Source organism: Glycine max, chromosome 17 (genome assembly GCF_000004515.6).
Source record: "Glycine max cultivar Williams 82 chromosome 17, Glycine_max_v4.0, whole genome shotgun sequence".
Lineage (NCBI taxonomy): Eukaryota > Viridiplantae > Streptophyta > Magnoliopsida > Fabales > Fabaceae > Glycine > Glycine max.
Genome location: NC_038253.2, coordinates 8,892,411 through 8,908,406, shown reverse-complemented (window position 1 = coordinate 8,908,406; position 15,996 = coordinate 8,892,411). Strand labels below are relative to the sequence as shown.

Genomic DNA, 15,996 nt, shown 5'->3' with positions numbered 1-15,996 from the left:
CATGGAGACTGCTAAATGTGGTCCATGGATCCGACAAGTACACAGGATCTTGAGCAAATCTTTAGCCGAGCAGTTCAATAGTTGACAGGTGTAAAGGCACTCTTGAGAAATAATTGCATTTCTGATCCACATTGCAGAGCATGTATTTAATGTTGATGCACAGATTGTTTATGGTAGGCAACAATATCCCCCTCATTCCTTCTTTCTACAAAGTGAAAGAGCTTCTTTTCAGATTTTGGTCAAAAGCCCTAATCCCTCCATATCAACTTTTTGTCCAAATAGATGATCAGTTTTTCTTCTCATCTCATCATTTTTCATTATCATTACATTTGTTACATTAACTAATTTTCTCTCTTTTGTTCACCCTTACACCTAAAAAATGTAACATAACTTTCCTAATCAGACAATAAACCCTTAACAATTTTGACAAGCCCTTGACAAGAAAAAAATAACTTTCACCAGTTCACAGTATTGACATGTCTTCTCACAATATTACCATCTCCTTTGCTTCCTGCCCCGGATTTTAAAACTATGATTCAGATAAGGTTTTAGAAAGCTAGAGTTGGTGGCGTCTAAAATGCACCTTCATACTATTAGGATGATATTTCATTTATCAGAGCATAAAAACAGCTTAGTCAATGGCTGGAGAAGCTGGTGCATCAATGATATAGTTCTTGGAAGGTGCATTGTACTATTGTAGAATCACCGTACAGTAATTATTTAATATCTCACAAGTTTGTTCTATTTTGTCACTGACAACGTCATAATTGAAACACACCTTGGGACATGTAACTTTGATAATTTGCATGAATAGACACCGCTGAAAGCCAGAAGCTAATCTTGATTTTAAAAAATGAGATTTTAGCTTAACACATCAGAGTCTGAACCACTATGATTTATGAATCAGGCTCGGTCCAGGTAGCAGGCTTAACATTACACACCCGTCATATTTTTGACATGCATCAAAATTGAATTAGACTTGTTTAATCTTTTACTAGGAGATAGATATGATTCCTTTTATACACCCCATTTCAGAAGTTCACATTTTATTTTTCCCTCCTAATTTTCAGAGCCAAATGGAAAATAAGCAAAGCAAACTAAGATTTTATATACAGTTCACATTGGGAGAAAATGCAATTAGCAACTCAACGCCAGCTTCTAAAATTTTTCACAAGCAGAGCTACACATAAAGAGTCTACATAAGAGGATTAAACAACATTTTGGATCATTCATCTATCTAGAAATGCAAATGCATATACTATGATACAACAAGAAACTGTCTACGAACCTGGCCTACTAGTAAAACGATTGGATGGGACCCCTGGATTCCGGCAAAATTGCCCATCTTCCTCGTTGTTACCACATAAAGGTGCTTTGCGCTTCCGAAGAGTTGCCTCTAAATTCAGATCTTCACCCTCTACATTACATTTACCAGAAGTGGACTCAATGGTGCCATAACCTGTCTCTCTAGGATAAAAACAGAACTCTCTATTTCTCTGCAAGGATAAATGGCTAAACTTGCAGCTTTCCGGTGAAACTCCTAAACCAACATCATCTACTTCATATGCTGAACTACTTTTGCTGCTTGAACACGGATGCAGACATTGACCCAACCTCAAAGACAAGTCACATTCCCTATCTGGTGCTGCCTCCTGAGTGCCAACAGCAGTCTCTTTTCTCATTCTGTTTGCAACGTGATGGAATGTACCATAGGAGAAGTTTTCCGATAGACCAATTCCTGAAGGCTCAGGGACTGAAATGACTGGTCTGCCAACAAAGATTGTATCAGAACACGTGGTATCTGTAGCAGTCGTCCAAGGTTCAGGTTCTCTGGCTTCATAACCATAGTACAAAGGGTAAACTGAACCCAAGTTCAATGAGGGTCTAGCTTCCATTGTCAATGGCTGGTGATGACCAGAAGGGATACCTTCTGAGAAAGGGTACTTAGAGGAACCCATGAGCCTGCTATTTGGGTGGATAGAATCTGGCACAGGAATTGGTGACACAGCAGGAGTTGTGACTTTTGCATAGTTCAAGGGATTCCCCGCAACAGGTTTAGGAGGCAGACAAGGAGGCTGTTGAATCCTTGGAGAAAGGTAAGTCCTTGGGTTATTGTGCCGATCACTTCTGGAAGTTCTCACGGCTTTGCATCCCAAGTTAAGTGCAGCTGTGATCAACACAAAAATGAATGGACCCAGAAAACCAAAGAAACAAAAACACATCACTGGCAGCTCAAAGCTACTAATCTCCACACAATGACACATAAAAATAGGATTTTGAGACAGACTCTTAAGAGTGGATCCACAGAAGATGAAAAAATGGAAGTACCTTCAACACATGGGGGCAAGAGGCCTCCTGTCTCGGTTGTCTCATCTCTCCGTATGATTGTGTTAACGGCATCATTGAGGCGGTCCCAGAGCGTGTCAGGATTCAAGTACTCTGCCTAAGCAACAACCAAATCACAAAAATATTAAGCAAAAGGGGTTTCACCCAACACAGTGAAAGATCTAAGAATCCACCACCACATTCCGTAAGAATTTGTGGAAACGAGAGAAAAACCTCGGAATTGGCTTTGGAGTACATGATTTCTTCGGCCTTGAGAACCACCACGGGGAGCTTCTCCTGCCATTCCTTGTTCTTCTTGGTTGCGGGACTGTGAGCGTCATTGACGACCCTAATCAAACACATGGCGTGCAATAGAGTCAGAGGAATGCACAAGCGCGAGAAAAAGTGGGGGTGGGGGGGAGACGAGAAGAACCCAAAACCTGAAAATCTGCTGAATGATGGAACCTCTCACGGGTTGGTGGCGCTCGCTGTGCCAAGCCCTTCTCACGCACTCGTAAGGCCTTGGCCCTGGGCGCGGCATCTTCGAAATGAAAGTGTTAAACTCAAACCAAAACCGCCCCAAGACACTCTTTTTCTTTTCTTTTTTTCTCTTTCTCTCACTCACACACACACACACACACACACCAAAACACTGACACACACAACACACGAGAACAATATGGGAAGAAGAAATGGACAGAAATAATTGAGTGGCGGCGTGTCTGTCTGTTGGGGAGAGTTTACACACTACTATATACACAACACAGTGCTCACTCACTCACTCTATCTATCTACAATAACAATTACATGGGTTATGCTTGTTTGTTTGATGGGTCAATTACTACTATACTACTACTCACTTGTCTTGCCATTCTTTCTTCATTCCACAATTTGTAATGGGAAAGTTTTGTTTGGGGTAGGAGGAGTAGCGAGAGAAAGGGCAGCTTTCTTTCTCATTCTTTTGTCTTCCCCAATAATTTAGAGGGTTTACCATTACCATGGTCTTTTTTGTTTGTTGTTTGATGTTAGTGTTCAATCTTTTCTCCTTTGTGTGAGTAGGGGGGTGGGGTCTGGTCACACCTCTTGAGAAAAGGAGAGTGGGAGAGTTAGGTTACTATCAAAAAGTACCTGTATAATAAAGTCCCATTAAAATTCTCCCCTTCCCAATGCCATGCCCTCACCCATATTTAATATAGGGTTGGTTGTTGTTGTTACATAACATTACATTACCATGCAATGCATTATTATCTATTTTACATAATTGCGCATCCATCTCCAATGCCAGCATATTCGTACACATAACCCTTCAACCAGCATGAACACTGCCAAGGAAAATGACAAAACATAACTAATATCAACTTCGTTATAAAGTTAGCCCAAGAGAATCCGGTTACATCAGTTTCCCTCCCACCCTTATTCTTCCTTAATAAAGCTACTCAGATTCTTTCTCCTTTTTTTATTTTTTTATTTTACCCTTAGGGTTAATTTTTGTTTCACCGTGACTCATGCTTTTATTCCGGGGACAAACATCGTTATTTCGGTTGTGCTAGGCTCTTGTTGCCACCTACAACGTGCACATGGTGCTCTCTCAATTGTTATGTTGGTGGGTCAGCCCTTGTAGAAATTAATGTCTATGACTACGTTATCTGAGTCACCTTGACCCGTGTCTAGTGTCTAGTAAGTAAAATTGATTTATTTATGACTTATGAAGATATATATATTTATATTGTGCATTGAATGTGCAGTGAACACATTGATGGGTAAACGGGTACATTCTGCACCCTCGGCGCTGTAAACAATTCCCTTTATGTGATGAAAACAGCCTTTGGCATAACACTGACGCTGTATGGGCCTTCCCCACTCTCTCATGTCACGTCCACTCTTGACAACGGCTGCACAAAGCCAAACTCCTTTTTCAGTTTTTATGTAAGCCTCGAGCATCCCACTTCCAACTTCTATCTTTTTTCCTTTGGGGGGGGGGGGGTACAGTACTTGGAAAAAGAAAAAAAAAAAAAAAAAGCCTAATGTTTCAACAGTGGGTGAATAATCTCCTCCTCACCCTTCCATGTTTCTACTTGATACTTGATGCTCCTTAAACTCCAAAGTACAACACATTTCAATTTATATTACAAGACAAACTTCAAAAATAATAAATAAAATTAAAACAGATATGGTGGAAGGGATCGTGAACTATGTCCGTACCCATGTTAAAATCATACAATTCATAAGCCAATTTCTCTAAAGTATGAATATGTGACACATTTTTTAGCTATTTATTTGTCACGATTGTTTGAGTTACTAGTATTAAATGTTGATAGGACCACAACATTCAAACTAGCATTTTGGAGTATACACATAAAAAAATAATACACACTTTTACTATATCCGCCAACCACTACTATATTAGCAATAAATAATTGTGATGGGTACTACCAATTGAAAGGGATACGCTAGTCTCTGGCTAATCAGTATCCACACACACACTACACAGCTTTACCTCGACCCAAGTCTACACTACACACACAAAATGAAATATATGATATTTTTGTTTGTTTGGCTTTGTTAATTTTTTTACTTGGCCAGGATGAGAGCAGATGTAGCAGATGTATCATGCATGTCATATCATCGATGGTGTGGGTAGTAGTAGGAATTGTACCAACTTTTGTTGCCTTTCAATTCATTTTTTATGCATTTATGGCGGGGGTATAAGCAAAAATAGTACCAAGGCTAAAGACAAATGTGGCGAGGAAAGCAACTTCCCACGCCACTCTCCTCTCCGTCACTACTTGGGTACATGCGGAGATTCTCAACCCAACTTCGCCTAATCACTCTTTTTCATTTCGTCTATGGGACTCCATTTTTTTTATTTCTATTTCCGTGAAAATTCAAGTTGGGAAACCATGTTTTCAATTAAAGGGGATACTAGATTCTCTCCAAAATAAAGTAATCAATCAAAGCCATGCTACTTACAATTTGCAGCACACCCAACTATAGAATAGATATTGATTTGAAAAAAAAGAATAATAAAAAAAATCCGTCCATGGTTCTAGTGGATAAGAACGTTCTATTTATTTTGTATTAACTATCATTCTAAGATTGTTTAGAAATATATTGTAGTCATTATATATAACGTATTACTTGATAAAATATTTACAAAGGTTCTAGTAAATGTTAAAATTGCAAAAATGATCTGTAGTAACATTGCAAGAATAATTATATATTTGGTTTGATTTATTTAAATTAATAATTATTTGTTTTTATCATTTTTAAAATTAAAATAAACAATTATTTCCTCTAATATAATAGTTACCAAAAATATTATTGGTGATAGTATTCTAATGAGAAATGTTATTGTGTTTGGTTAATAAAATGTTTTTTTATTGCATTAAACTCAACTTCGGTGGATTGTGTTTCACTCTAATGAGTAATAATGACTTATGGTGTTTGGTTTTAGTCGTTTCCGGTTCCAAAATCAAGATTTGAACAAAAATTGCAAGAAAATAGTCTTTACGTAAATTGTGATATGTTTTGGTACTTTTTGTTAAGACGCATTTTGTTGATCTTTGTAATTTAGTGTAACTATCAATAATTTCGTCTACGTCTTATTCTTCAAGTATTCCCTTTTATTTGTCAATTGTGTATGCATCACTACCTTCATTCTTCTTCTGAGTCCCACTATTAAGACTTTTCTTTTTCTTATGTCCCACTATCATCACTTTCGTTTTCACTAGGTCTTCCCGTATTTTGTTGAAACAATTTCACAAAATCCATTTCCTCTATTCTTCTTCACCTCAACTGAAATAAGGGAATTACTTTATGCACCCGGTTTTTTCTTCCTGCATCCCACAATAATAGTTAAAGGACAAAATAAAAAAAAATGGATTGACTTCAAGCCCACTGTGGCCGAACCAGATCAAGCCCAATAAAAATGCCAATGCTTATTGTTTTATTCCACAAAAAATCTGACATTGTTAAAAAAACTAAGGAATTAAGGCTAACTAAATCTCACATGGGCACCTTGCTTGCTTGCTGAAGTGGAAAGAAAATTAGTGAATTACATGTAATAGATTAATGACGTCAGTTGACCCAAACTCATTTAGTGTTTTTTTTTTTATGTCTCATTTAGTGCACGTGTTTCGTTAGAAGTTGAAATGAATTAAAGATAAAATTTACATATAGTTCGTTGACAACAACAACCAAAATAACACCACATACAATAATTATCTATAGAACTGTATATAAGTTTTATTCGTGAACTAAACATGCGATCAAATTGAAGAACTGACAGTTTTACTTCTCTTTTCATGTTTTAGAATGTATATACGTCAATTTGTATTATTAGAATCGGATGTCCAGACATATAATTAATCGTATTATTTGACATCAGAGACCATTACTATTAAAGTACGATACTTTTTACTTTACTAATACTCTGCTAAAACATTCACTAAGTTGATCATCAAATCAAAATACACTTACAAGTTACCACCACTGTCATAGCATCCATCCAGAGCTGCCACACACATTAACCCTAAACAATTAATACCATAACTTTTAGCCTCTTTGCTCTTCTGTTTGATATTATTTTTGTCTTAAAATGAAGCTAATAGCTTAATAGTAAATTGGATATGCATGGTCTCTTCTGAAATAACATTAATTGTCAATTCAATAACTTTTTCCTTTCATATGCAAGCTCCTTCAAATGTGAAAAAACACGTATATAAAGTCCACTCTTCGTCTAATCAAGTTCGACGGAACACATGCACACTACCTTCACATAAGCCCAAATATTCCTCAAGTACGTATTATCCATTTCAACAAGTTTTCTCCATACATATAGTTAAAAATCAAACTCCTAGAAATATATTTAAAAAACTCAACTATCTACTAAATATATTAACTTATTGGTTTGACACACACTTTTGGAGATAGTACTTATACCTTATTGGATAGTAAGACACTGTTTAGTTTAATTACACTTGGATGCATTTGAAATGAAAATTTAAAAAATTAACATAGATCTCACATCTATATATTTTTCTTTAATTCAAATATTTCATTTTAATTTATTTTCATACGTCTTTTATTTCTTTAAACCAAACCGATCCAAAATCCACAGCATGTTAATATAGTAGTCATTCTTGTGCAACACTATACACTGTTTCTACGACATTTACCATAAGTAATGAGTGGATACACATTCTACATTCTAGAATCATTATTTATCTGCATGGTGCTCAACATCAAGTTCAACCTCAACCCAAAATTTATATAGCAGAGCTGTCCATTTCCAACGCATCATGAGTCATGACTACTATCCCAACCAGCTCATCCTTGATACACCCCTGGATTTTTTCCAAGCAATTTTTGCACCCAAATATGCTATAAGACACACTCAAAATGATTGAACCGCAAGATATACACACATTAAATGAGTGTGTATAATATTTCGTTTTCAACTACAACTTCACATCAATTTTGTACTTGACAAATCATAGCTGTCTTATATACTGTATCATTCCTGTGTATTTTGAATTTGAAATCTGGTTTTTGGACATTAAATAAATATAATAAAAAATTGGCTATACATTAAGGTGTAATTGTTAAACTCTAAAAACAAACACATGGTTTATATTCCTTATTTCATTTTACTTCTTTCTATATGTGACATCATATCAATTATTTATTTCTCAATTTTCCGTATCTATATAAGTATCACGCCTAAGAAGTGTATAAAATTTGCTTTTCTTAAAATCTATTTGATTGATGTGGATAATGAAATAATGGAGTGGCAAAGCACATGGTATAGGTAAAGCATAAATCCTAAATCCCAGATTTGGTTCGTACCTTCTACAAAACGGGAAACACACAAAATGTAATTGCCTCTCGTGGCACCTCATGCAGATAGACATGGATAACCACCTCACATGCATACACAGTTGCGAATATTGTTATACAATTAGAAATCTGTAACACATAAAGAATTAACTTATTTATCTTTAATATTGTACATTCATTTCCTTTTTGAAAGAGAGACGCTGCATATCAAGGTCTAGCTCCGGTTGAGCAGTATAATAATGTGTTTGGATTGTCCGGACCAATCTTCGTTTGTGGGCAACCTTCATTTTTAGGAAGCATCATCTTTTTTTGCTTCTACGTTAAAGTTGTCTCGTATTTTATGTTGCAGCAAAATCATCCGAAATTCAAACACACATTAAATTGTTGTAAATTTTTTAACAATGAAATTTGACTTCTCCCTTTAAATAAAAAAATAAATAATACATCAGAATTATTTTATTCTCTTTAATTAAGTCATAAATTTTCTTTCGCTCAGCATTTTATTTTATTTAAATTTATTTAGTTTAATGTCAATTTAAATTTTAAATCTTAACATACCATTTAAAAAATAAATATAACAATTTATAACTTAATTCATTTTTTAAAAAAATGCTAATTAATACGAACCGATATGTTACAAAAGGTGTGTTTAATTTGGAAAAAAAATGTAAAGGAATACACAACACAAAAATATTTATTACTACTTGTTCGGTTTTTAAAACAGTAAAGCAACAACCAAAAAAGGTGACGAGGAACAGACTAAAATTATAAAAAGTTCTAACTCAAACACACTTACATATCATTTCTGGAGATATTAAAACTTAAGAACTCACGAGATTTGATTTCGGCAAAGGAAGCAAGAAGAGTAAAATTTCACCTCAAGCTTTTTTATTACTAATGTGGGTACAAGGAAATTGTGAGAGAAAAGGGGAAAACGAGGTAACAATTGAGGAAAAGGAGAAGTTATACAAATAAGGTATTAAATGAAACCATCATTCCAAATTTCCAATTATGTTTTTTTTTCTGCATACATTCCAATTATCTAACATAATTAAGATAATATGATAGAATAAAGTTATAATCAAGAAAAAAAAATGAAGGGAAGAGAATAAACCAGGACTTATTGGATTATACTCTTTCAGTCTTGTTATGTGGTGTTAAGATATCCTTAGGTATCCTTTTTGTGAAATGATACTAAATTGTAAACCTTCCAATTCTCTAGGGACTTCTTTCTCCCAACTTGTTCGTTATCTATATATGGAAGAACTAGCTCTATCAATTAGATGAAATTGGCAACTAGTTCGTGTTTCGACTCAGGTATGACTTTTTTTTTAGATGTTTTCCTGTTTTACAAGTCCCAAAATTCCCAAGTAAAATTAGTCACTATTTTTTTTTTTTTTTTAGGACTTAGTATCATTGTTGCAAGTCAATAGTAATGTGTTCCTTATACGTCACTAGAGGCCGAAGAGAAAACTTCATAAGCATCCCCATTATAATGATCATGTAAGTACTTGAACTATGCATTAGAAGAGATCGGTACGTTGGAAACTGAAATTATTGAACAAAGCTGGGAAACCTTGTCTAGCCAAATTCGTTGTTTCCAGCATCCCTATATGATGATGCAGAATTTCTAGCTCCTTAAATCTAGATGTAATAATATATAGACAGAGCAACATGGTCAATTTATCATGCAAGATTAATGAACACTTTACTTTCAGGAAAATTGGTGTGGAAAAAATGTCACGTGGACAAGCTTAGACTCACATAAATACCTTATTGATACATATATTGTATCCTCTATTATGCCATATTAAGAAAGACATTTTCATTATTTTGAAGGCAGCTAAAAGAAAGTTTTGGTATGCAAGTAAGGACAGAGGAGCTGTCTTTATGGTACACTAATTGGATGGATAGTGTGTTTAGATAACATGCAAAAATCAATTCTACCCCCACAAAATCATGGCAGTACCATAAAAAAGTAACTGAGAAGTCAGCCTTTTGGTCACGTTTGATGGGGAAAGTTTGATGCAGTTGAACACGAACAATTGCACTAGTTGCAGAATAGAATTCATTGATTTGGTGATGGTGTAGGTGCTTAACATTACCTTTATGGTTTCAAAATTAATAGTAAAGCAAATATGGTAATCAATAGTATTCACAGTAGTGAAATTGTGTTGGTGCTTAGATATTGGTTTAGTGGTTGCCATACTATTAGCTTTTGATGACTGTGTTGGTTGATGCTTAATTGTTTACCATACCATTACTAAGGTATTAAGTTTAGACATTGGAATCAGTCTTTTTGGACCAAAAATTGCAATTGTATGGTAATCAATAACATTCATAGTACAATGACGCAGGTTCTAAAATATCCAGAAACATTTGTTTTTAGAAATGAACTTGAACACAAAGAATGAACATAAAATGAAATAAAAACAAAGCCTTATAGTTAGGATATGCCCATATGGGAGAGAAGCACAAACCTATGTGCAGGAGGAGAGGGGGCAGAAGCACGAAGGGTGTTCGGACTTAGGACTTCAGAGGTGGGTTACCAACAAAAAAACATGGAAAATGTGCTAATATTCATTTAATAAGGAACATGACAACATGTATTGTCTCTCTTTTTCATTTTCAAAACTTAACGAAGAAAACAAAAATGACTTGAGGAATGATATACCTTTCTAATGATGATGCTGATAATTCACAAAAATAACTATTAAATAGAAAAATAAATATACGAATAAATAGTTTACATATCGAGTATTATTTAATTATAATTTGTTATATACGATAAATTTATTGATTTTTATAATAATTATTATAAAAATCATATTAACAATATTTTTATTGGTTAATACTGTAAAATTGAAAGTACCTATAAATTAAATTCTAAACATATTTAACATTTTAAAAACTTTGAAAGTATTTAATATTTTTTTATCTAATAAAGAAGAGAATTAAAATTGAAATTTGTAGAAAAAATTAAAATCATTTAAAAAAAAGTAGTAGTATTAAAATATATTGAAAGTATAACTTTTTTTTACGGTATTATTTAATAATAAATTATTACTTGATATAAAATTATTGATATTTGTTAGTAGTTATTTTAAAAGTCATCACTAAAGTGATTTTCAAATTATTAAATCGTAAAATCTTTACATTAAACTGAATAAATAAATATTATAAAATTTAACAATCTTATCATACATAATTTTATATTAAATATATTAAAAACTTCATACTTTTAATACATTTTATTTAAAAATAATTTTAAAGAAGACATTTTCAACACAAACATATCTTCCTCTTCATTAATGCATTTATATGTGATTTCTAGTATATTCTCAAACTGAACTTTAATAAATATTTTCTATTTTGAATTTCTTATCCATTAATTTTCTTCTTGAAAAAACATTTAGAATTTTAGACAGAACCCTTGTTAAAAAGAGAAATAAAAACAGGCAAATTAAAGGGTTTTTTATGTATAAAAAAGGTATTTTTTTATAATAAAAAAATGCTCAAAACGCACAAATGGGACTTTAATGCTATTACAACAGGTACTAAAAACCGGAAATCAAAAGCTAACGATCAAGGCAACAAAAACACGTTTCCGCGCTCACACCGGAGTGAAGTGAAGTTGAATTGTGGAGGATGCAACCGCAAGAGCCATGGGAATCCGTGCTCCCAGGCCCACCCGCCGCATCGACACCCGCTCCATGCAGTTACTCTCCTCTTTCCCCATCCCTCCTCCACCTTCCTCCGCCGCTCCCTTTGTCACCGCCCTTAGTGAACTAAACCATTTATGAATTGCAAGCAATCAAAATTCCAAGCAAGTTTGGAATCTTCATAACTCCTAGCAAGACATCAGAACCACGTTTCCAATTTCCATATATTTTTATACACGATAAACAGAAAAACTACACTTGCAAATAAAACATATTTCAGAGGGTTATAAAAATTACTATATAGTTGCATAAAATGCTAAACACAAATGCAATCATTATTTACAAGGGATGCAGATGGAACCGATGTATTTTTTGACATTCAGCACCAACCATATCAGGAAAATGACAAGAAAGGATCTGAAAATGATTTGGCTATATAGCATGTAGAATCAAAAACAATAGAGAATTGTCCAATCCAACTTGACTGTGAAGATTGGTAGCAGAGTTTAGAGGTTAGATGTTCTTTAACTTGTCCAATCTGTGGCGTGTTTAACACCCTCAAAATTACCGGCCTTTATTCACATTAAGCTATTGTACATCCTCTATAAAACAATTTGTTCTGAGATCTAGCAACTTAGTGCTGTCATGCAAGGTAAATAACTTGCATGAAAACCTCCATTTCCATGACTCTCACTACAGTCATGTAAACTCAATAGTGCCGGAAAACTATAAGATTTGTTGGATTGCACTTCAAAATTTGAAGCAATAGACAACATCATGAAACAAATTTTGGAACAATGCAGATGTTTATTAGTCCTAACAGTTTAAATTACATGCTCCTATATATTCTTAACACTCAAAACTTTGGTAATCCAAAAACAAGTCTCACTAAAGTATTAATAGCATTTCCCGCAACCTAAAATTACACTCAATTGCAGAATACATGAAAATGAACAGGGAGAAGGGGTGGACAAAATCCGGCATGGGCGGGAGGCAAGTAATCTTTATCAGCAAAATACAGGAAGGCAAAAATGTAGATATATGTGGACAAATTTCACTTTAAATGAATTGTTTTCAGAAAAGGAAGCTCAATCATCAACTTCAGCTTTAATCTCTCTCAGCAAGTCGTCCTTGTAATCCTCAAATGTTCCTGGGAAATTTTTGACAGTGCCCTCTTCGACAACCCAGATTTGACTCCTTTCTTCATCCTCACATACACGTGATATCAATCTTGAATCATGACTAACAAGAACAACTCCACCGGTGAATTCATCCAGTGCATCGGCCAATGCATCAATACTTTGCATGTCCAGATGATTGGTGGGTTCATCTAACAATAAAATGTGTGGATTTGACATGGAGATAGATGTGAAGACCACCCGAGCTTTCTGCCCTCCTGATAGTTTGGCAATAGGAGTAAGATGGTTATGACTTGGTAGCCCAAACTTACCAAGTTTTGCACGGACAGCCTCCTGCTTGCTAAGTCCCTCCTGATCTGGATGGAGACGCAGAAGATACTGCACAGCTGTTTCATCCATTGTTAGAAGGTCCACAAAGTGTTGGGAATATCTTCCTATCCTCAACTTCTGACTCCTTCGAATTTCACCCTCGGAAGGAACCAAATCACCAGCTAGAAGATTCAGCAATGTAGATTTTCCAGCTCCATTAGGCCCAACAATCGCAACACGAGTCCCCATATCAATTCCAACATCAACATTTGAGAGCCTGAAATCCTCCCGGTTTGGGTAGCTAAAGCTGACTTCAATAAGCTGCAGAAGTGGGGGTGTGAGCTCAGTAGGTTCCGGAAAGTGAAATTCCACGCTGTAATCCCTCCACTTCTGAGGTGCCTCTGGTGGGGCCTCATCCTCGTCAACCTTGCCCTTGCCCTTTCCCTTGCTTTTTTCCTTAGCTGCTGCAAACTTAGCTTGATCCTTAACCTTTTTTTGCTGAGCCTGGTTTCCACTTCTTTTAGCAGCTTGCAATTGCTTGGCATAAATATCATACTTCTTATTCATCTCTTTACGACGCTGTTCGTACCCGCTCTCAAAATCATCAAAATTTCCACGATAGAAATGAAGTTTCAAATCATGGAGATGAATAATCTCAGTACACACTGTATTGAGAAAATCCCTATCATGTGAGACAACCACCAGAGTTTTCTTCCAACGGCACAAATACTCTTCCAACCAGAGAACAGCCCTCAGGTCAAGATGATTTGTGGGTTCATCAAGCAATAATAGAGTTGGTTGCACAAAAAGTGCTCGAGCTAAAGAAATTCTCATCCTCCAGCCACCACTAAAGGATTTTGTAGGACGGGCTTGCATGTCCTTTGTAAAACCTAAACCAGCTAATATCTTTGATGCTTGAGCTTCAGCAGCATCAGATCCCATCAGCTGTAGTTTTTCATATAGCTCTGCTAGCTTCTCTCCTGTCTCGTCTTCCTCATCATTATCTTTGTCTTCAACAGAAGCTGCATTCTGCAGAGATGCAACTTCTTGTCGAATTTTAACAAGTTCGTCATTAGCTGAAACAACAGCTTCAAGAGCTGTTTTATCATCACCAACTACCTCCTGCTCAACCAGAAGGACATCGATATTCTTAGGTACCGGTATCTTCCTCCAAGCAAGAAGTTTCAACAGCGTGGACTTTCCTTTTCCATTGGGCCCAACCAAACCATACCTCTTCCCGTGAGATATCTTCACTGTTGCATTTTTCAGAAGTTCTTTACCCCGTGCAGACACGGAGAAATTTTCTACTGTTATATCTTTGACATTAGCATCAGCATCATCTCCTCCATCAAGCACCGAAGCCCGGCTTCCAATGACCACAGTGAAAGCATCGTGGTCATCCCTAAGAGCCTCCTTCTTTGCCTGCTCAGCAGCATGTGCGGCTAAAAGATCCTTCTTTTCGCGCTTTTTCAACTCTTTATCAGCAATAGGCACATCAAGTGGCTTCAAATCAACCCTTTGCTGCTGCTGACTGGACCTTTTGGCTTCCCCCTCTTCCAAGAGATCATCATCATCTTCATCGTCGGATGGAGGAAGATCAATTCCGTCGGTGTATGCGGAAGCTTTTGGAGCAGATTTCGGCTTCGGCTTACTGGAGGAAGAAGGGACCTTTTTAGGTTTATCAGGCTTTTCATCCATACTGGCCAGCATGGCAGACACAGAAATTTTTTCCTTCTTAGGAGGATCTTTGCTACCAGCCTTTACCTTCGCAGATGGGCCAGCATCCTCTGTCTTTTTCCTTCCCATTGTAGAAAACTGACAACACAAGCAGAAAAAAAAAATTGATTGTAGAAAAGGAAATCCTATATAACAGGGAAGGTGGCAAGTATTGAAAACAAACAAGTAAGCATGAAACAAACGAGCATGGCACACAAAAATCTAATATCCATCGTGATTTGATTTCTCAATCAGAAAACACATATATTATCATTGTTAGAAGCATTAACAAAAATCGCTTAGCTAGAACGCAATCGATCGGGGAAGAGGAGGATGCAGCAGATCAAGGAAGACAAAATATAATATATATATATATATATATATATATATATATATATATATATATATATATATATATCGGAGTGGGAAACAGATATTGGATTGAAGCAAAAAAGAGACACGCAAGTGCGGAACCTGATTTCGCAGAAGTTGGGCACACTCGCAGTCGAGTCGATGTATGAGTTAGGGTTTCACTCCACCCAATTTTTAAGCGTGAATAATAGATATGATAATATTAAGTTATTAGAGAAGAAATATAAAAGAATAAATTGCATATGTACCAAAAAAATAATAAATACATGAACCTTAGATAAATAACTAATTAAATTCTATTGTAATTAGTTTATCCTTTTATCTCGTATAGATAAATATTATCATGTTTTAAATTATTTAATCCTTACTAGTATATGTTTTGTTTAAAAAGAAATAATTGTAACATTGCTGTTGTTCCGTTGTTAAACTTAATTAATTAATTGTGTCGGTCCAATTCTAAATGTTAAATATAAAAAAAATAATCAACCTTTAATCTAAGAGTTTTTTTTTATCATTTTAAATTTAAAAGTATTACTAACCGTGTACTAGGATTTACCTTAATTTACTGTAAAAAAAGGATTTACCTTAATTTAATTTTTCAATTAACATAATCTCATGTTATTAATTACCAAAGG

At 35.1% G+C, this 15,996-nt stretch overlaps 2 protein-coding genes across 3 annotated transcripts; both read right to left on the bottom strand.

Annotated features, from left to right (window-relative positions):
- Positions 1-3,490, bottom strand: LOC100806760 (uncharacterized). 2 transcript variants are annotated; one of them, XM_041011160.1, is made up of 5 exons: positions 2,766-3,490; positions 2,560-2,674; positions 2,329-2,443; positions 1,289-2,167; positions 1-205 (listed from the first exon to the last, which is right to left on the bottom strand). In XM_041011160.1, the coding sequence occupies exons 1-5, from the start codon at positions 2,864-2,866 to the stop codon at positions 147-149; spliced, it is 1,269 nt and encodes a 422-aa protein (XP_040867094.1). In that variant the 5' UTR covers positions 2,867-3,490; the 3' UTR covers positions 1-146. The 2 variants fall into 2 exon arrangements, with proteins under 2 accessions (XP_040867094.1, XP_040867095.1); XM_041011161.1 differs by lacking the exon at positions 2,766-3,490 and having other exon boundaries at positions 2,329-2,439; positions 2,560-2,676.
- Positions 3,491-12,612: 9,122 nt separating this feature from the next.
- On the bottom strand, positions 12,613-15,582 carry LOC100806226 (ABC transporter F family member 4). The gene is made up of 2 exons (XM_003549701.5): positions 15,464-15,582; positions 12,613-15,088 (listed from the first exon to the last, which is right to left on the bottom strand). Exon 2 carries the CDS (start codon positions 15,077-15,079, stop codon positions 12,914-12,916), a length of 2,166 nt encoding a protein of 721 aa, XP_003549749.1. The 5' UTR covers positions 15,080-15,088; positions 15,464-15,582; the 3' UTR covers positions 12,613-12,913.
- Between the last annotated feature and the right edge of the window lie 414 nt (positions 15,583-15,996).